General features: G+C 46.9%; 1 protein-coding gene across 3 annotated transcripts; it reads left to right on the top strand.

Moving 5' to 3' along the window:
* Nucleotides 1-822: 822 nt before the first annotated feature.
* sh3tc2 (SH3 domain and tetratricopeptide repeats 2) lies at nt 823-19,851 on the top strand. Of its 3 annotated transcripts, XM_076041506.1 has the most exons (23): nt 823-1,191; nt 4,986-5,189; nt 6,212-6,310; nt 7,161-7,292; nt 7,869-7,996; nt 8,159-8,264; nt 8,379-8,522; nt 10,346-10,547; nt 10,717-10,790; nt 11,854-12,049; nt 12,239-12,375; nt 12,569-12,619; nt 12,724-13,031; nt 13,314-13,508; nt 13,702-14,565; nt 15,096-15,316; nt 15,410-15,576; nt 16,540-16,717; nt 16,800-16,950; nt 17,020-17,142; nt 17,844-17,994; nt 18,076-18,272; nt 18,994-19,851. In XM_076041506.1, the coding sequence occupies exons 2-23, from the start codon at nt 5,165-5,167 to the stop codon at nt 19,606-19,608; spliced, it is 4,464 nt and encodes a 1,487-aa protein (XP_075897621.1). In that variant the 5' UTR covers nt 823-1,191; nt 4,986-5,164; the 3' UTR covers nt 19,609-19,851. The 3 variants fall into 3 exon arrangements, with proteins under 3 accessions (XP_075897621.1, XP_075897620.1, XP_075897619.1); XM_076041505.1 differs by lacking the exon at nt 4,986-5,189; XM_076041504.1 differs by lacking the exons at nt 823-1,191; nt 4,986-5,189 and adding an exon at nt 4,783-4,985.
* Nucleotides 19,852-21,520: the final 1,669 nt, after the last annotated feature.

The raw sequence follows: 21,520 nt of genomic DNA, 5'->3' as shown, positions 1-21,520 counted from the left end.
TTCGGCGGGGAGGGGGTGAAGCGCACAATGGCAGTTTGTATTTAAGCCAGGACAGTGAAAAACGAACGGCCCTGAAGACGAACCAGGGGGAGGAGAACAAGGTGCGCGTGATAACGAGGGAGGTCACTCTGCATTGTCACCAGAGTGATAACTTTGTCATTCCTGGAATTCCTGCGAGCACGGCGGCTAGGCGTGGATTAATGGAATGGAGACGAGTGACTCATCAGGTCTCGGACTGTAGACTTTCTGCAGCAGCCAGCTGACTGGCTGCTCGCGCCTCTAATCTGCTGGCATCTTCTGACGGAGGCGCAGGCACGCGTCACTGTAAAACTGGTGCGACTGGTGGCGGAGGAATGAGGAACTGGACGGAGATGGTTGTGTGTGCGTGTGTGTGTGTGTGAGAGAGAGAGAGAGAGAGAGAGAGAAAAAAGTGTGTGTGTGTGTGTGAGAGAGCGAGAGAGAAAGAGTGTGTATATGTGTGTGTGTGTGAGAGAAAGAGCGAAAGAGTGTGTGTGTGTGTATATGTGTGTGAGAGAGAGAGAGAGAAAGAGTGTGAGTGTGTGTGTGTGTGTGAGCATGTGTGAATGGGAAGTGGTGCCATCAGACCTTGATATAGCTCTTAAAAATAGATCAGAATGCAGCTCAACCTCGTTTCGCCGGTTCGCTTTTCTGCTGTCAGGATTGTGTAAGAGAGTGTGTGTGTGTGTGTGTGTCGGTGAGTGTGTGAGAGAGAGAGAGAGAGGGAGAGAGAGATGTGCCCGTGTCCAGAGGAATGATGGGAGGAGTTAACAGCAAAACAAAAAAAGTACTTCCTCAGTCAGTGGCATGCCGTCCAGGGTAGCCTGTGTAGCACTCCGAGGCTACCACACACTCCCTCACTCTCTCTCTCTCTCTCTCTCTCTCTCTCACACACACACACACTCACACAGAGAGAGAGACACTGCTGCTGACTTAACAAAGTCCTACTTTTCTTTTTCTTTTTTTCTCATTCCCCCTCCTCCTCCTCCTCCTCCGCTCTCAGCCACGACAGAGGAGGGAAATGACAGCCCCGGCAGCTGTCATGGGATCCAGTTCACCGGTTAAATGGTGAAATAGCTTGGCGGGATTCGGGGACTCACATGGGCACGCAGACATTCCAGGCGCTCGGCACCAGGAATGAACTGAGAGGGGAGAGCTGGCAGCGACGCGGAGGTAAGAGGCATTTTCTTCCTCTATTACAACTCACAGCTGGTTTGCTTTTAGCTTTTAACCAGTCCACACTTGAGTGGCTTGGAGTGCAGCTGTACTTTGTACCAAGTTGCTGCACAGCCATAAAGTTGTTGTCAGTCCCCCCGCGCTGGAGGATGGACAGTCAAGACTCTGTAAATGAAAATAAAAGGGAAGGCCGGCCATGAGAGAGATTCATCCCCAAAGTAAAAGCGAAGACTTGCTTATTTATTTGTATGAGTCTTGCGATAAATCGCCGCTAGCTGCAGTGTGGGAACCTCCCTGCAGGGGGCTCTGCCACAGGCGCGCACACAGGCATGAGAGCCGAGCCAACAGGGGCGTTCAGTCTAAACTTGGAGAGTGTAACTGCTGTCTCACGTTACCGTCCGCTAACTCCCACACTGCATTTTCCACTGTGGAGAAAACCCCAAAATCTGACACACACACACACACACACACACACACACACACACACACACACACACACACACACTCACAAAAGCACACAGATCCCACACATACAGTACGTAGCCTCTGAACAGCCCCTCCGCTTGTCATGCGCTCCAGCACACACTCACACACTCGCACATAAACACACACACACACACACACACACACACACGGCTGACACAGCCACATGTTTCTTATTAGGTTGAACGCTATTGTCACGCACCGCAGAGTGTCACACTGGTCCCAGACTGCGTCCGGACTCGTTCTCAGGCCATTGGGCCTCGTCAGGAACACAAACACAGTGTGATTGTGTGTTTGTGGCGGACACTTTTCTTTTTTTTCTCTTTTCTTTTTCATGTATCGCCGTTCACGCAGACTTAAGTTCTTGCTATTCACAGTGCGCAGTCACGCATGCGAGGAGGAGCTTTGACGCTGCCGGCTGTCTGGAGACGGTGGCTTGAGGGCGTCAAGTGTTTTTCAGGACAAATCAGATAACAGTGTTTGCTTTTAATATTCGCACTGTTTGTGCGTGCGTGTTTGTTTCAAAGTGTTGTTGAAGTGGGTGTCATGGGGCACGACCGGCGCTCGCACAGTTCTGACATGTGACTGAGCAAAAAGTGTTTATTAGATCAGACAGAAATTTCACATGATGCTCAGCCAAGATGTGAAAGCAGACAAGAGGGGGAGGTTTGGTGCAGGGCCGATCAGTGCAGCAACACGTGTCAAGAGGACAGTTTGTTTATGTGAACACACAAACACACACACACACACACACACACACACACACACACACATACACATAAACTGGCAGCAGATCAGTCAGCTTTTACAGTTTTAAGTTATGTCATTAATTTGGAGTTGCTTGTATTGTCCAAGAAGAGCTGAAGTGTTTGCACGCCCTTTGTTTGCTTTTATTTTTATTTTCCAACACAGAGAATATTGCAGCGTGATAGATTTAGTTTATTTGACTCCTCCTTTTTGGTTTCTTTTCTTCCTCATGATAGAAAACTCGGAAAGTGTGAACCCATATTTCATCTTTGTTAATCTTTCTTTTAACTAAATCAAAAATACCTCAATTTTGCATTGACATTGCAGCAGTGGCGTTCACTGTGCTTACTCAGTTTAAGTCTTCATTCATAATACTACTGCTTCTGGTAGGTTCTTGCTCTTCTCAGTACTATTGCGCTATTGTACGAAGCTGCTGACCGAGGTTCTGCTTCATCTGGGCCTCGTGCTGAGACCCTGCTGAGCTCCAGCTGTGTCGAAGGTATTTAAGATATTTCTGGAACCCATTGCCACATAGCACCACACCTTGTGAGTGCTCCCTCCTCACTCAGATAAGTTTTACAATTACCTTAGTCACTAATTGATGGCAAAGCCTAATTGGCCTTTTGTCCTAGTTTTGCTCTGTAATAACATTGAATGTCCCACATTATGCAGGGCTGATTTCTCATGTGTTTTATTGTGCCTCTGGCCAATCAGTGAGTCACTGATTCTGAGAAAGTGTGTGTGGGGAAAAAAAACACCCTCATTTCTGTAAACCAGCTGTTTGTGATGTCACAAAGGGCAGTGAAACCAGTACACCTTGTGTACAATGTTTTCTAACGATGTCAATGAACCTCAGAGGTGAGATAAATTTGATCCGAAACAGTGTTCGCTTGAGAGACAAGCAGCTCTTGGAATCTTGAAATCACTCCTTTGTGATGTCACAAAGGGCACTGAGGCCGCTCCCACGCTGGTAAAGATGCCACCAGCCAGGTTACTGTTCTACCTGACCAGTCTTCCTCACAGCAGCTTTGTTTAAGTCCCCTCTGACTACAAAAAAGTTGAGCTGAGCTGTAAACAGAGGGCTAAATGTGCCTTTTTCATGCAGGCCCACTTGCTCTTGAATAACCAATCATGTACGTCATTTCCACTGGAATATAGACTGAAAATAGGTCAAATATTACAAGTTTTTCAAATTAAATACTGAAGCATGTACGCCAGGAGTGGGCAAACTCTTTGACTGGTGGGGCCACAACGGGCTCTAAAATGTGACAGAGGGGCCGGAGCAGCAGCAGATGGATGGAGTGTTCCAGTGAGCAACCTCATAGGAGAAAAAAATTATTATGGGATATATAGAAAACATGAGCTTTAATGTCAATTGAAAAATGAACAAAAGCAAAGTTACAACAAAACATCTGTCTATGAAGCCCCACAGGATTTATCTCTATTGAAATGACTCTTAAAACACTGAAGGAATTGATGAACTACGGCTATTTTATTACTTACTTTTGGAGGGCCGGATTAAAAAGCTTAACGGGCCGCACATGGCCCAACCCGATGTACGTACACACACTTCCTGGTAAATGTCCCACAAGTCCAGCGACTCTGACGTCCCTCCTGCCTCCGGCCTGTCGTAAAACAAGCCTCGGACAGACCCAGTTCCTCTTGCCATCCTGTCATGGTGGTGACCTCACCCGATGATGGGGTGACGTCGTCTGTCTGTCTCTCAGCCATGTGATGAGCGTCGCTGTGCAGTAGCCAGTGCAGTAGTTAGTGCAGCAGTAGTGATCCTCGATCCACTGAGCACAACTCACCTCCAGCCGAGTCCTCGCTGTGACCTTGCAGCCCGTCCCCGGGTGGCGTTGCCTTACAGTGGATCAGCAGTGCGTTCTCCCACTGGCACACACACACACACACACACACACACACACACACACACACACACACATTGTCTTTGTGACACACATTCTGTGCATTTTTTTTTCCACACACACACACGCACACACACACGCACATAATAATGTAGGGAGAACCCGCCAAGGCCTGCCCTCCTCCCACCCCGTCTCCCTACGCACACTCAACCACACACACTCACTCACACACGCTCATACCAGTCGCAGAGGGCGCTTTGTGCATTCACCGGCTGATTGGGCAGCCAGAGAGTGGAGAGGCAGCCGGAGACAGAGGGATTAAAAGGACAGAGAGACAGAGGAGGAGGAGATAAGAGGAGGAGGACGGAGGAGACGGGACTTGTGAGGCAGCACCTGGAGGAAAGGCACGAGCGAGCGCAGCCGGAAGAAAAAGGGGAGGGGATACAACCATAGAGGAGGAGGAGGAGAGGGAGGGGGTGCTCGTGCGTCCGGCCGGCCGAGAGGCAGGAAGAGAGTGAGCGAGTGCGCGAGTTGTCAGAGCGGCTGGTGGGATGTCGGCGCTGATCTCCCGGAGCTGCCGCTGCCTCCTGGGCCGGATGGCGTCCTGCGGCTGCTGCTGCTGCTGCAGACCGCTGCTCGACTGCTGCTGCTGCTGTGGAGCCTTCATCAAAGTCTGCCTCTCCTCCTTCACAGGTCGGTCCACGGTGCTGCTGCTGCAGCTGCTGCTGCTGCTGCCGCTGCACCCCCCCAACCCCACCCCATCCACCCTGCTCTCTCCCAGCTCCGTCATGAGACGGCGCGCCGCTCTCCGATAGTAGGCAGCGGGAGCGGCGGCGCGTAGGGCCACGCACGCACACACACACTCGCTCACTATGGGTAACGCGCTTAGCCAAGAAGGTAAACAGAGAGCATGGATGTGACTTCCATGACTGCGCTGGCTGGGACCGGGCCGGTCCTGCTTGGCCGCTAACAGAGCTCTGTAATGTCTCCTGAGGGGGGGAAATAATGAGCTTTTGTCCCCTCACCCTCCTAATGTCACGTCGCCCAGTCGTTGTGTCATTGTGCCCAATGCCTTGACTTTTAGATAGCGTCGCTCTGTTGTCGTCGTCGTACTGATAACGCATGCTGAAGACTGATGTTTGCTGTCTGTTGTTTGTTTTTTATATTATTATTAATCCCTGCAAGTGTATTTGACAATATGTGAGTGTGTATGTGTGTGGGGGGGAAAATGTGAGAGCCCTGACAATAAGTGCATTGCATTCCGGAGCGTGTGTGTGTGTGTGTGTGTGTGTGTGTGTGCGGGGGGGCAACTGTCTGACCCCGTAGGCTTTGGTTGGTCGGATGGCGCAGCTGCAGAGTGCATCCAACAGGCTTGTGTGTGTGCGTTTGATGTCACTGGATGTCTCCCAGACCTCAGATACCCCCCTCCACTAACCTGGCACCCCTGATGTACCCTGCCGGACCAACCCGCCCACCCTCCCCTACTGAGAAAATAATATTCTCTTCCCTTCCTGGAAATGTGTGTTTTTTTTATGAGTCCGTTGAGAAATGCATCTGCTTGCCTGGATCCTCAATGCTAACACGTGTCCCCAACAACAGCACCGGCTCACATGTTTTATCGTCTGTGTTGAATCTGATAAAAATGAATGTTAAGTAGTGTTATTAAGTAGTAATAATATTAGTTTAGTATCAACAGTTTTTCAAGTTTTAATTCTAAGTCAAGTGTGTCCATAGCTGGCTCATATTTACTGTTTCTAGCTTTGTACGACTCAACATTACATCTCTTCCCTTTAGCTGTATGCAGCACATTGAGAAGAGAAAAAGACCATCTGTGCAATTCAATAGAATGGATGTAGCAAAGTTTGATGTTTTTCGTTCGCCATCTTCATTGTAGACGTGACAGATTTTCCTTCTTGCAGACATCTCTCCGGCTGAGCTGGACGCTCTTTGGAGGGAGCCATCGTACACTTTCGGAGGGACAAATGAACACTTCTCAGGAAATGACATTATGACACAAGGTGAGGTGAGGGGGCGCCGTGAACCCACTGCGATGAAAGCTCACAATGAGTTTGGAGCTCGGGGGCGGCGGCATGACCCGTCTGTGTGGCCGAACCCGAGGAAGTGTCGGGGACATCCTCTCCGCAAACTGGAACAAACAAGGGGAAACTCGTCACCGCCACGGCAAAGCCCTGCTATTATGCCTTGATATTTATAGGCTCAGATGCAGCTACCCAAAAAGTGGAGGGAGGTTCCTGAGGAGCAAGGGATTAAATATGCATCTGCGGTTTATGCTGAAAATTTTTAAGTAGTAAACGTTCATGAAACGAACATAGAAAACAAAAATAACGACACTAAGTAGAAATTATATCACAACATTGGTTGCTTGCCAACTATTAGAAAGTGACCTCAAGTCCAAGGGATTATCTAATGCATTTGTGTAGTAAACAGCTCATGGAAAGCAATTTAGAATCAGCTCAGTTGCAGTTTTTCTTCTGTTTAACATTGCAAATTCCAAAGACAGACAGCAACATTTGGTAGAAGCTAAACTTGCCATAGCAGTTACTGGCAGTTGCCTTTTTTCAGTGACCTTGATGATAGAATTGTTTCCCCATAGCAATAGACCCGGATTCAGATTCATAACATGGTGTTTTGGAAATATTGGCTTACCTCAAGCCTCAATAATCTTCGTGTGATTTAAAACCTTGCGCTCGAATGCACCTTTTGACTGATACTAGTGCCCACAGATTTAGCTTGTAAGCTAAAAAGCAAGAGACCAGTGACAAAAAGCATATAACCAGGTTTAAAACTACTTTTCAGAGCTGTTTATTTATTTAATTAATTCATGATTGTTTGTTTGTTTGTTTTTAGGTTTATCTGAGGAAGGCGACGGTCCCGTGGTGGAATCATGCGAGGCCGAGACGGAGCCAGACAGCTACTGGAAGAAGAAGGAGGCCTTCCTTCGAGGAAGCACCGTGTCTCTGGGAGAGAAATTCTCCACAGGTACACATAATCCTACTTCCCCACAATCCATTTCCTGACTTGTGGCATTTTTTTTTCATACTTCATACTACATCTTTCTTTTTCTTTTTTTACTGAGAAGACCAGAGTTCGCTTGAACCCGCCTGAGTACGTTATCTTCTGTATGCAGAGGCATTTTTTCTGCGCCTTATATTCATGCATACTGATGAAGCACATTTCCCCCCATCTGCTAATGTTTTACTCAATCAGCAATTCGGCTCCCTCCACTCCTCCACCCTCCGAGTTCCGCCACTCAAATGGATTTAAATGGACACATTGTGAGTCCAATAAGGGGGCCCTAATGGCTTTGCTATTCTTGCGGGGTTGCTGGCTGTGCTCACAAAGCATCTTGTTCAAACACAGACTGGCTGAAAATCATTGTTCTATATTCTTACAGTTTTTGACTCTCTCAAAAGAAACAAGCCTCGAGCCTGTCCCAGCTTAATTGGCTGTTTCTGTTAAGAAAATAAAAGCTTTTGTTTTTAACTTCCTGTCTTCTGTTTCTCTCAATAGCTTTAGAATGTACAAATGTTTGATCGCGTTGTGTCTCCCACCCAGAAATCCGGCTGCAGTTCTCCGGACGGAGGCGCTCCAGCGCACATCCCGACCAGGCCCTACAGGAGGCGCTGCGCACGCGACTCCGCGTAGTAGAAAGCAACAGCCAGGATGTCATCCAGCTTTTCAAGGTAAGAGATTTTTTTTTTTTTTTTTTCAAACTCTGAAAGGCAATAACAGGACAGATTCCAAACAGAATAAATGGCAGGATACGGTGGGATTTGAGACGATGCTGTGGGATTTTTTTTATTTTTTTTTCTTGGAAATGAAGGAATGTCGGACTCTTCCTGCAGGACCTGTCTGCACGTTTGGTGTCCGTCCATGCCGAGAAGGATTGCTTCGTGCTCACATTCAAGACTGTGGAAGAAATGTGGAAGTTTTCCACGTATCTTGCCTTAGGTATAATAAGCCATTGCTTTTTTTTTTTTTTTTATCTATAAATATCAGTAAATATAAATAGCGTAACACACTTGAGTTAACTCTGTCCCTGTATTCCAAATGCAATTGCTCCAGGCTTTGTGGCTCGCTGCTTGGAGAACTTCCTCTGTGATCAGTCCTTCTGGTTGGACTCCGAGCTGCTCAGTGACCTCGAGATCAATGTAACTGTGGACGAGGAACATCTGGCCACCCTCTACCTGGGACTTCTTCTCCAGGAGGGTCAGTAATGTTGCTCTGCTGCTGCTTAAGCAAAAGATTGAATGGAGAAGATAACTCTAGATTGAAGGTGATCAGAAGTGTGCAAGATGATGCATGAATGACAACATACTGTGTGATAGCAGTGAGTGACTTTAGTTTTTACATTTCAGAGGTAATGTACTATGGAATTGTAAAATTGGCCTTTTTAATTTGTTAACAGAGTTTAATCCTCTTAGTGTTAATCCGATTTTACTGACCCCAATTAACCCATCCTGTAAAAGCCTAAGGAATATACAGCTTTACATGACTTTGTACAAATTATATCAGTGGGAACAGTGTCCACATATATGTGTGAAATTATGTGAGATAAATTATGTAAGAAATGTTCACAGCACATACAAACCACATGCCATATTTTGGACATTTGTGTTGCACACTTGTCTTCTTGTCTCGCCGCCCCTTGGAGGAGCTGACAGTGCTCAGTCTACCTGTAAACCTCTTCTACACAGAGATAATATACACACATTCCTGTCTTACATACCTTGAGGGACCCTGTCTTACATAACGCACTTCAAATCCAAACAATTAGTTTAGAGATAATGCTGTTTGGCTGCCCCCTCTGGCGCTCTGCTGACCTTGCAACCTTAACTGAATCAATGATTCGGCAGCACATCTCTCACCGCCGTGGTCTGCGGTTGATCGCGTCTCTGAGACTTTGAGGGAGTTTACAGACGTACGGAAGAGGATTAGGGCCACAAGAAGAGTAAAAAATTAAGATAGAATGTCTTTTTTCAAGTTTCCAGTTCGAGAATAAAGTTGAATTGTCGAGATTAAAGTTGAAATTTCGAGAATAAAGTTGACATAAAAAAAACAACATTTTGCCGAGAGTAAAGTCGAAAGGCTCTGCACACAATTCTAGTGAAGTACTTCCGTTTTCACCAATTTTGACTTTATTCACAAAATTTCAACTTAAAACTCGGAATGAAAATTCCAATTAAAATCTCCTTCCTGTAATAGTTTTTTTTTCTCTTGTGGCTCTAATCCTCTTTCAAGCAGACGAGATAAAGTTTCCTTTCACCTTCATCTCAAAATTATAGGTCAGAAGGATTTAACACCATGGTGAAAAAAATAAAAGCAGAATCTTGCTGCAATCAACTCTTATGATAAATGTCACTCATACAATAGATAAGACGAGAAAGTCAGAGACACATTGGTTTAAAATGTCTGGGAAAGAGAAACTGCAATCTGAGGGCTGAAAACTCTGTGGGGAAAAAACAACCTCAGTGGAGTCTTGTAAACACTTTTATTTGACTGGATTAGGGCATTTCAGGCAACCATCAAGTATTCTGATAAAAGCAATATGTCACCTGCGGTTTGTTATTCAAATAAATCTACTATTATAAAAGTTGAAAATACAGGACTGATTTTTTTTTTTTTTGATATTTTGTTTTATTTGTTGTTAAAATGAGGTTGCCTCCGAGGCAACTTGCCACTATTTGTCTTCTATATCAAAGCCGGTGTTGTGTTAAACTCCTTCTGTAAAACTGAAACCAAGTGAAGCGTCTCTGCTGGAATTTTCATTGATTTCCTCCTGTCTGACTCTGTCTTGACAAGTTCCCAGAGGCTAAAAAGCTTCACAGAAATGTCGACTGCAATGCTGGCAGAGAGTGATGGATGAGAATTGCATTAACTTAAAAGGGGAGGAAACAATGCATACATCATTTTCCTAATGACTAAATAATGGTGCACTAGCGAGCGTGCTGCAGGGCCTCCTCCTAAGTGCAGTGAGTTTTATAAATGCAGAAATGCTGACTCAAGGCACCGTTCCTGCCCTCCTCCCGTAGGTTCCTTCTTCGCCAAGGCACTGTTCACTAGGAGCGAGCAGGACGAGGACGACGAAGAGCAGCTGCCGTTCAAAAAGAACGACCTGCTGATGGTGAAGGACACGGGGCCGGGGGACACGTGGGAAGGCACCATGCTCACCTCAGGAAACCACGGCCTGGTGCCGGTCAACGCCATGCAGCCGCTGCCTTACCCCTTCTATCAGTGAGTCACACCGAGCGACTCACTTCCTCGATTTGATTTGCACTTACAGAATGATTGACGCAATTGCGTGCTCAAACATTTGACATAAAGATCAGGGGAAGAGATTGGCGGTTGGAAAGAAAAATGCTTGACATTAAAGCGCGTTAAACTGTAACTCCTGTTTGGTCAGATGGTTCCTGAGGAAGTACCCCGGCAACGCTGGATGCTCGCCAGCCGAGAAGGAAGCATTTGAACACCCAATCGGTAAAGAGACCAAGCGCATAGCACAAGAATGTAACAGCACAAGGAATGTGCTGTTCCAGAATGAAACATTTTGTCACTAAGGAGATAGAAGCAAATATTGGGCTGGAAATTGAGCGTCCTGAATTAGAAATGCTTACTACGGAGAACCACAATATGATTTGCTGGCACAAAGATGCAGAATACATTCACAAATAGGAAAAATATGTGTTTATCTCTGAGATTAGGAGGACCGAGAGCTGCATATCAGTGCTAAATTCAAGTGTGTAATTGAAACTGTAGACAACATTATGGTTATGTACAGAACCATTAACAGCGGTTTGTAAAGAGGACGAATAATGCACAGTGTTACTTTTATGCCGCAGTTGAACTCCGTTTAGGCCCAAATGACAATAAAACAAAGAAAGAAAAAGTCACACACACACACGCACGCACACACACACGCACACACACACACACATGCACACACACAAGTGGGTTCTGTGTTAAATACGTGAGGCCCCCCTGCTGCACAGTCCTGTCAGGTTTCAGTGCGGCTCCAGATTTGGGGTGAATAATTGATTAGTAACACCTGTGTGGCTGACTGATACACACAGCCACAAGTCCCACTGTACTCCATACCAGCACTCACTGAAGGCCTCTTGTCCTTCCAGGGTGTTTGGTGGGATAAGATGATAATGTATTCAAATTTATAATGACGCTATTACAGAAATGAGCGTATCCATAGTGGTAAAATCATGTTAGAAAGCACACTGCTGGCTATATACAAGGGTAAATGAGAAATCATGACTTTTTAGCCTCATATTTTTTCAGAGGCTGCTGTGCCAAAACAAATGAACAAATTATTGTAAACACATTTACCATGATGCTCATTTTTGACAGATGCTCCTATTAAAAACTCATGTGCTTTGCTGTGTCAGCATTGTACAATTGATCTGCTTCTGTTGTGGAAAAATCACATGGAACTCTCCAGAAAGCCGCTTACTCAAGATTGTTATTTGACAATCCACAATTTCAAGACAGTCTCGCCTCAGGTTTCTGCGTACTTCCTATCTGTCCACCTCAGTGACGGGTTCCTGTGTCGCAGTCACCGACTACAGCCCAGCCTCTCCTGACGAGCTTCAGCTCAGTCAAGGTGACACTGTGAAGATCGAGGGTCTGCTGGTGCGAGGTCTGGCCGTGTTCGTGGCGACGCACGCTTCCAGCGGCCTCACTGGCTTCGTGCACAAGGCTCACGTCAAGCCCCTGGACACGTCACCCCTGTAAGAAGTTCTATTTGTATTATTTCTCTTGGTATGAAACCTGATGGTCTTGTGACGTTTGTCTCTGTTTTTTTGTGTTTCTTGATCAACTTGTTTATACCGTGGCGGCGAACTACCATGGAATTCTATGTAGTGCATCCGCGGGGTGGACGGGCCGGCATAATGGTGCCTTTTGTTTCCCTCGCACAGCGGCGAACAATTGCTCTTTCTGACGGAGGAGGAGCGGGCCGGCCTGGCCCAGGTTAGCCCGGGCAGCTCCGAGCCCAGCGACAGCAGCCTGCTGGACCGACTCTTCTCCACAGACATCAGCGCCGTCTACAGACTAGGTAATGCGGTAAGCTGCCTGGTCAGGTGATGCTGTTGACTGCGTCATAGGGACGAGCTAAAGTTAAAATGTAGGTCAACTCTTAATGTTTTTTTCCCAAGAAGCGCCACAAACAATTCTTGGAGGAAAGGTTTCCGTGCATCCCCTCAAGAGGAAAGTCTCCTCTTTAATGCTTTTACCGTGTGTGTTTCCAGATAGGCTGAACGAGACGGACTTCACGTACATCAGGAATCGGCCAAAACACGGTAAAATGGAAGAAAAACATCTGTTGCAGGAATCGGGAATGAAATAAACATCAGCATCTTTCCTTCCTGCTCCAATACAAAGTGTTTGCGTGTCTCCGGGTTAGATCAGCGCATTCCAGCGAGTGCCCGGCAGAGCCTCATGTCCGAGAGGAGCGGCGGCACCCCTCCCCCGTACCAGTCCTCTCCTCGGGCCTCCCTGTCTCACTCCCACCCCCGCCTGTCTCTCTGTCAGTCCCACTCGACCCTGCCGCAGGAGGGAGAGAGACTTTCCTTCACCCTGGACGACACCTTCAGGGAGCTGGATGAGTTCCAGGAAGACCCGCCCCTCCTCTTGGAGGAGAACAGCTGGGAGGGGGAGGAAGCCGAGCACAGCGACCCCACGCTGACCCTGCTCAACTGTGAACACTTCCAGGTCAGGAGAGCAGAAGTTTCATCAAGTGGCCAAACCAAGACGCAGGAAAAACAGTGTCAAGACAGACAGACAGACAGACAGACAGATAGATAGATAGTCTTTCTATCAGAACAACTTAATATACAGATACAGTAGTTTGTAATTATATCGTCTTTTGACAGATGCTGGATGTTTAGTGTTTTAGGTGTTAGTTTTAACTCCATTAACTAATTTTAAAAGAATAAACATCTCCACATATTTTGTCATTTACGTGTCATTTATGTACGTTCTGGTTTTCTCCAGGAGAACTTCCTGCCCCTCTATGACCTTCAGTATTCATTCCTGTGGGTGACCTTCAGTGGCAGGACTGAGGGTGAGCTGTCGGCTCACCTGGAAACCATCAGGGAGAGCGCCAAGAGGTTGGGCATGCGCTGGGCTCACCGCAGGGCGTGTTTCCTGCTCGGGAGGCTGTGTGCCAAGAAGCTGAAACTCTCTCAGGTTTGTCCAGTCAAACGCTCTTTTGATTCGTGTTGGCAACAACTGTCACTGTTCCCAGCCACTGTTCAAAGATAAATGTTAGATTCATTTAGCAGAAAGTTCATATGGACCTTTAAGGACAACAGCCATCTGAACATCATTATCTTCACCCAGTTCTCTTTTACTGATGGCATCGCTTGTCATTCCCCCGCAGGCCCGTGTTTACTACGAGGAGGCTCTCAGCGTCAGTGTGGACGGTTTCTCTGACACGCCGCTCCTGGTGGCCCTGCTGACCAACCTCACGGCCGTCTACCTGAAGCAGCGCATGACCGACAAACTACCTCAGACCCTGGAGAAGGCCGGCGCCCTGCTCCTCTGCCTGCCCTGCCACAGCTTCACCTCCACCGACGAGGTAGAGATCCTGAATCTGCTCCTCAGGCGCTCGGTGGTGATGGTGGACAAGCACCTGGAGGGCCGCGTCTGCTACCTCATCTCCAGCCTCTTCCTGCACCTCCGCAAGACGGATGACGCGCTCCCCTTTGTCGAGCGGCTCCAGTTCCTCTCGGTGACCCTCAGCGGCTGCTCCGAATCCCGTCCCATCGCCCCCGTCGACCTCAACTGGCTCCTGAGCTGGCTCTACCACCGGAAGTACATGCCCTACCTGGCGCTGGCCTCCCTCAGCCTGGACTCAAGGCAGGACCACTCGCTCCACGACGCCTTCAAGAGGATCGAACTGTTCATCAGGAATTCGGTCCGCCTGAACCCCTGCTGGAGGGAGGGCACCTCGCTGCTCCCCGCTCAGATCGTGGTCTACATCCAGCAAGCACTGGCCATTGCCGAGCGAGGCGAAGACCTGAAGACCCAGAGGGACCTGTGCCAGGGCCTGGCCTCGCTCTACCAGCAGTACAACGCCCTGGACCAGGCGGTGTGCTGCGCCGAGCAGGCTGTGAAGACGGGAGGCCACATTAGCCAGGAAGAGGGCTTCGAGGCCTCTGTGCTGCTCGGCTGGCTGCTGGTGCTGACAGGCCAGGCTGAGAGAGGTCAGGCGGTCTTAGAGCCCCTGCTGACATCGCTCCAGGTACAGGCAAACTCCACCATCTGTGAGAAATCTGCTTTGGTAAAAAAAAAAAAAAAAGAATGATTGATTGATCTGTTTATTTAAGTGTCAAACACCCTGATTGATGCCCAGCCTTCATAAATACATAGGTCAATGAATAATATTCCCACAATTGCATCCACAATAGCCTTGTGACAATAAAAAAAAGTTAAACATGACACAACATATAAAAATACGATCACATACAAAAATAATGATTTGTCAGTTGGGATGCAAAAATACTCTGTCACTGAAACAAGGCCTTTTCTAGAAATTCAGCCATCATTTTCAAACAACCAGCACAGAATCTCCTCATATTTCCAAAATGCATCAGGATTTTTTAACTGAATTGATTAAAAAGAATCACAATATAAAATCACAAAATGAAATTCATCTTCCATCACCGGGAGAACACAAAATCCAAACAAACATAAATTTACAGGTGTACCTTACTTTATATTGACCCACTTGTACTGAATGCGGCCATTTCATTCACAAACATCTCCCTCCAGAGCACCGACAGCCCCACGCAACGAGGAGTCATCCACAACCTGCTGGCGTTGTGCCTGAGGCGGCAGGGACGCGTGCCTGAGGCGGGGCGCCACCTCCACTCTGCCCTGGTGATCTCCAGAGAGAGCGGGAACCAGAGGAACCAGGCCCTGGCACTTGCCAACCTCGGCTGCCTGGCACTGGACGTGGGCGCATCCTGTGTGGCGGAACGCTTCCTGGTCAGGTTAGATCATCGCGCTTGACCGATTGTGACAGGTTAACATTTGGACGGAGGTTTCTGTTGGATTGCTAATCGGCACTATTGTTCATGACTCAGATCCCTGCAACTTTTCCTGGAGCTGTGGGACAGCCCAACAGACGAGGAGCACGTTCAGACCTACCTGTGGCTGGGCTGCAGCTACAAACAGAGAGGGAAGACGCGAGACATCAGGGCCTGTTATGAGATGGGGCTGCTTATTGCACTGCATGCTAAAAACCTCCACAGTAAGTACAAGTCAGTAGAACACTTCAAATACTGTCTCTCCGCAAAATTGACCAGTGTAAGCGGCAGACAGATACAATTAGTGTTGGGAAGTGCAAGCACTGAAGTCTGTAATGTAGCATAGCTTCTGGATGGCTCAGAATTCAATTCTGAAATCTCCAGTTGGATGTTTAGCAGGCAGGTGAGCATGTTGGTTGTTCCTAGAAAAAAAATCATTTGGTTTCTATAGGCTGCTTTAAGTTTAAGAAACTCACTGCTGTTAGGTGCCCTTCAAAGGCCCAGAGGGAGACAAAGAAAAAAATCAGGGCAAAAGTTGTTGTTAGCACGGCTAGCATGAGTGCTGCTGTGTACCTTTCATTACTAGGAGAGCAAAGAGCAGCGGCACCTAAGGCTTTCTCTCTGGGGGAGAATATTCTTTGCTGTAGTACGAACTGGCCGTGCCAAGGGTTTAGCGTGGGAGGAGTGTGAGGGGGTTTTCCATCACACACACCGTGGCGCGGCACGTGAGGCTTATTTTGTTCCCTGAGTAACAGGAAGACTTGGATTGCAGCGACTTGCTGGCCTCATCTAAAAGCCAAAGTCCTGAAAATATACGTTTTCATGTGATAGAAACACTGTTCATCTAATCGTATTCCGAGTTTTGAATAAAAATTTGACTCTTTATCAGATGTAGATATGAGATAAATCTAAAGGCTACTGCAGATGTCTGTTTGGAAACATAAATATCCAGGTCATACAAAATTGGAAAACAGAAAAATAAATTTTAATAATTTAATTTGATTTTGCTCAATTATCCAAGACGCAGGTCATAAGTTCATAAAGTTATTTTTGTTTGAGCCATTATCAGTGCGTTATTTCATTATCCAATCATATTAATCCAGCCACTGGAAATCTAAGGTCAGGATCACATCAGTACGGCTACATTTGGTATTCAAAACATCCGCCCTGCTTTGTTTTCCCTGTAGGTCAGATGGTGGTGGCCAAGGCGCTGAGTCGGCTGTACGCTGACATGCTCCTGTACGGCCAGAGCATCGCCTACTACGAGCACTGCGTGTCAGTGTGCAGGGAGCTGAAGGACAAGAGGCTGGAGGGAGAATACCTGGAGATCCTCAGCAGCCTCTACCTCACACTCAACACTGAGAGGTGAAACTCCACTCTTACCCGTGAGCTCGGCGACACGCGTGTGCTTCCTTCCCGGGTTTAACCCTCTCGATGTGGATTGCAGATCCTCCCGCAAATCTCTGGATTACACCAAGCAGAGCCTCCGGATTTCTATCGATCTCGGCAAGAGGGAGGAGGAGTCGGAGACCTGGCTGCAGGTCGGACGCATCTATCACTTGATCCAGGAGGATGAGCTGGCTGACATGTACCTGCAGGTAAGGGAGGTCGTGCACAGGACGTCTAGCAGAAATTTCTGGACTCATAGCTGGATTTTAAATTGGCAGGCGGCGGTGAAGACGGCCTTGAGAATGAACGATTCCCACTTTGCCATGAGCATCTACGAAGAGGCGGGAGACGTCTATTTCAAGGGCCACAGGAACCAGATGGCCTCACTGCCCTTCTACAGGGTAATGTAAACAAGGCTCAAGGTTTCTTTGTTTGCGACTGATGGCGAAGTTTTTGTGCGGACAAGAAACTCGGCAATGCCAGTGTTAAATTTTACTTTGGTTGTGCTGGTGAAAACATAGGTTGGCTAGCAAAATGGGAGTGAGGTCAGACACCAAGAGCCTCAGGATGCAGTTGAAGTTGTTTTAATTCAGGAGAATGTGTGGCTCTTATTGTTTTTCTTAACTCAACATGGTTACATTCAATTCCAAACAATGTAAATATGACAAATTAAATTAACCAGAATGCCACAACATTAGCATGAACAAACGTATGAAGCAAGAACTCACAATAATACGGTGCCAAACAATGCTAGTTTGGCGGATGGCTGCAGGTGCAGTGAGAGGAAGACACGCCTGCAGCCACTCATATTTATGCCTTCCAGCAGGAGGGATCCTGCTCTTCTTCTTCCTCCTCCTCCTCTTCCTCCTCTTCCCTTGACTCTTCACTACACCCAGTTTAAAATAACTCTCACAGTCCAACACCATATGTCAATCTTATAATAAAAAGTACATCAGCACATATAAGAATGCATCAATTAAAAAATAATAATAATAATAATACGTTATATAATGCACTTTTTTTCTCCTTTGTACCTTAATGACGTTAAAAATAAAAGCATGTTTTACTTACTGCACATCAAACTGCCGCCATCTGGCTCCAGGACGGTAGTCTGCCATTTGCGCGGAGCATCAGCGACACCCAGTCAGAGTTCAGGCTGCTGAGCAAACTGACGGAGCTGCTGATGAAGCACGGAGACCAGGAGGAGGCGCTGCAGTACGCCACCCTGGCTGTCCAGGTCGCAGGGAAAACAGGTACCGGCTGCTCGTCTTTTGAGGAGGCCGATGAGCTGAGAGCGGCTTTATCAACCCGAGTGTGTTGCCGCTGTCGTTCAGGCGTCACTCCAAACGAGCGCACGGCGTACCACCGGCTCGCCACGGTCTACTACAACCTCCAGCAGTACGAGATGGCGGAGAACTACTACCTCACGAGCCTGTCCTTCTGTCCAGCCGTCCTGCAGCAGCCCGCCGAGGCTCGCTACTACACCAAGCTCTACTGCCGGCTGGGCGACTTCACTCTGCACAAGCTGAAGGTAGACGAGCGGACTCACAGCCAAGGCACAACTGCACAGTTAACACAGCGGGCCGCGCACACGTCATGAAGGTTTTAGGAAGAAGATTTTGAGTTTTTAGAACAATGATTGACAAACCCAGCCAACGACGTCGTCTTTGCAATCTTTTCTCAGTGTGTGAATGTGAAAGGGAAATTATGCAGAGAGAAAACAAGAGACGGTGATTTAATACCTGAATAATAAGAAAATGGAGAGAGAAGAACAAACTTGTGAAATTGTGTCTCCATGAATTATTAATCTAATCGTGTGTCTTTACCAGCTCCATGTGTAATATGGCCTATTGTATTTCATGTATACATGCATATTTTCCTGTTTTTTTCTTTCATTTTGAAACCCATGTCATGAAGTAGCCGTTCTCAATACTGAAACTTGGAACAGTTGGTGCATTCAGAGGTGATCTTATGGATCCAGTGCATTTTAGCTGCTTGTTTAATTTTCACCCAAAATCCCCAAATCCCAAACTTTTTGTCCAGAGTTTTTCTGTCGTTAAAGTTTATTTCCAAAAAAAAAATCAAATATAAAAATTTTGGACGCAGCAGCAAAAATAAAAAAAAAATACGGTCTTTCATTTAGCGTCCAGCAAACGGCAGAGATCAAAACGCCACCATCAAACACGGAGATAATGTGTGTAATTGATCCGACGTTCGTCGCCCTGACCTCCCCTTCTGTCCACCCGCTCCAGGATGCTTTTGATGCGGTGGGCTACTTCCAGCTGGCTCTGGCGGCGGCCCTGGAGGACCAGGCCAACCCGCAGGCCCTCTACGTGGTCTACATGAAGCTGGCCGAGATCCACGGCAGCCACATACCCGACGCTGGCCTGTGCCAGGTTTACAGAGACAGAGCCCAGAGTCTGAAGAGGGTTTTGGCAGGACAAGATGCTGCTGCTGCTGCTGCCGCCGCCTTTGGAGAAGACGAGGACGTGGAGCGCTTTGAATGTACTGAGAGTAACCTCACATCTGTGCCTGGCTCTATAAAAAGTCAAGCTGCCTCACTCCCAACAACCCGTGCGGCGCCGCACGGGGACTCGGACACCTTTAATGGAGACGCGGATGATAAAGACGAAAACCTCAAACCTCCTCACGCGCTGGCCACTTCGACCAGCCGCTCGCACAGCGACAGCACTTTCACCGAGTCCTTCGACACGGCCCGGGAGCACATCTCCGACTCCAGCAGCTCCACCGACACGCTGCAGACCGACCGCAGGCAGGCGCAGGAGGAGGACAGGGACTCGGACGCCGACAGCGTGCGAGCTCACGGCATGGGTGATTCTCGCATACAGGTGTCCACGAAGTTGTAGACACTCCAGCTGCGACTCACGGGATAACTGATGTCAGAAGGTGCTGCAGAAGTGTTGAAATGAATGGTTGTGGTCGACTCTGCGGACGCACTGTGCTTGTAATATACGTCTTGGACTTTTCTAAATGTGTTTTAGTATCTCTGGAAGATATGACTGTGATTGAGAAATAATGTTATTTTGTTCACCCTCTTTTTATTTGAACCTGTTCTTGTTCAATACAGAGATGCCATGTTTGTCATGTGACAGTTCTCTCGTTCTTCCGTCAATCTTTAATTAGCTTTAGCCAAATACTATTAATTATTTTTTTGTAAGAATTGTTATATTTATTGACTAGCTACAGCCACCATGTTTTTTATGCCATTTCCAGTTAGGTGAATATGTGGGTCATTTAACAGGGACAGGAGTTAGTGAGTGCAACAGTGAGAGGGGGTTCTACTTCCTTTCACAACACAAAGAAACAGGAGACAAAGTACACAACACAAAATCAAACACTTTTAACGTCAAAATAACTGTAGGAGGGCTCAGAAAGTGATTCACCAGTGGACACAGACTGAAATGATCAAATGAATATGAAGACTTCCACATGGGTATGTTGTCATACTTTTTTTTTTTTTTTTAAATATTACCTCCGTAGTGCCCAGTTGTCATGGAGTACGAACTACTTCCACGTCACGGGCGACTTTCAAGTTAGCCAGGCCGTGATGATCATATTTTCAAGATGTGCATTTGAGGTAAATGTTTTTTTTATCTTATTTTTCAAGAGAACATATGGAGACAACTCCAGTTAGGTTGTTTTATTTAGTCATCACAAATAATAATAATAAAAAAACAAGATCACCCTAGACTTTGTTTAAAAAAAAAAAAAAAAAAAAAAACAATAATAATAATAATAATAATAATAATAATAATAATAATAATAATAATAATAATGTTTTTTTTAATCAATTAATAACAGTCACAAAATAACAGTGAAAAAAAAACCATTTTAAACAGACATACACACCCTTCTCATGCCCTCAGAAGCGTGGAAATCTTATTGACTCCCCTCCAGTTTGTTCTGTGCTTCCTGACTTGTTTAGCAGTCGGCTATGTTGTTGATATCGCGCTATAAAATTACACTTCCAGGCGTTCAGGACCAGACGAGATGAACGGTGCTGCAAATGTGTTGGGGCAGTAATGCAATGTCCTAAGGCTGCCACATGAGTGAGCTGCTCACGTTGTAGATCGCTGCCGGAGCCATTATGACGGTGTGATGTCTTAATTTAGCCACGAGGTGGCAGTAAAGCACAGGACTTGCCAGCATGGCAGCGGGGACAAGAGGAGATTCTCCTTGATCTGGTTGGAATGCGCTAATCCCAGCGGTGCAACTGTTTCCTCTCAAAGCAGAAAGTGGCCGTTTATCGGCGGCATTAATAATATTGTCTAGTCGGAGGAGGATCTCCGTGAACAAGCTTTAATACTTGTGGTGCTGCTGTGAGGGTTTTCGTTGGCGTCAGGGAAGCTCATCGTGTCAGATGTGAACGAATAAAGTCGAGTTTTGATACAATACCAAACCTTAGCTTGTACTTTGTGCTGATAGCACGCTGTTATGACTGTGATTATTTTTTATTTTTTGATATTTTTTGATGAATGCTCTTTCGAACTGATTTGAAATGAACAGTCCGCGGCTAAGAATCAGCTGGTTGTTAGGCGGCGGCACTGGAAAGAACGTTTGCATGTGCGATCTGCATACGGTATAATGTTGCAGGACTTCCCTTCGCTGCCGCGGCCTTAAACCCGTGCCAAAACAAGCTCCGAATTGTTCGTCCACATTCAGTTTCCCCCTGAGCCATTTGGCCACTTTTTTTTTTTTCCAAGCAACTGTGCACTCTTCTCTTCACTTCACTCCCCTTAATATTGGCACCAAGCTGCA

Source organism: Nelusetta ayraudi, unplaced genomic scaffold (genome assembly GCF_046127955.1).
Source record: "Nelusetta ayraudi isolate G7.1 ecotype Tasmania unplaced genomic scaffold, CSIRO-AGI_Nayr_v1 ptg000068l, whole genome shotgun sequence".
Lineage (NCBI taxonomy): Eukaryota > Metazoa > Chordata > Actinopteri > Tetraodontiformes > Monacanthidae > Nelusetta > Nelusetta ayraudi.
The sequence above is the reverse complement of the archived record's forward strand: the minus strand, read 5'-3'. Positions and strand labels throughout refer to the sequence as shown.

Excerpts from the sequence above, each read along its gene's own strand:
- sh3tc2 (XM_076041504.1), top strand. The coding sequence starts at position 4,844 with ATGTCGGCGCTGATCTCCCGGAGCTGCCGCTGCCTCCTGGGCCGGATG. Across the intron at positions 7,997-8,158 it reads ATGTCATCCAGCTTTTCAAG|GACCTGTCTGCACGTTTGGT; the intron begins GTAAGAGATTTT and ends CTCTTCCTGCAG. Across the intron at positions 15,317-15,409 it reads GCGGAACGCTTCCTGGTCAG|ATCCCTGCAACTTTTCCTGG; the intron begins GTTAGATCATCG and ends TTCATGACTCAG.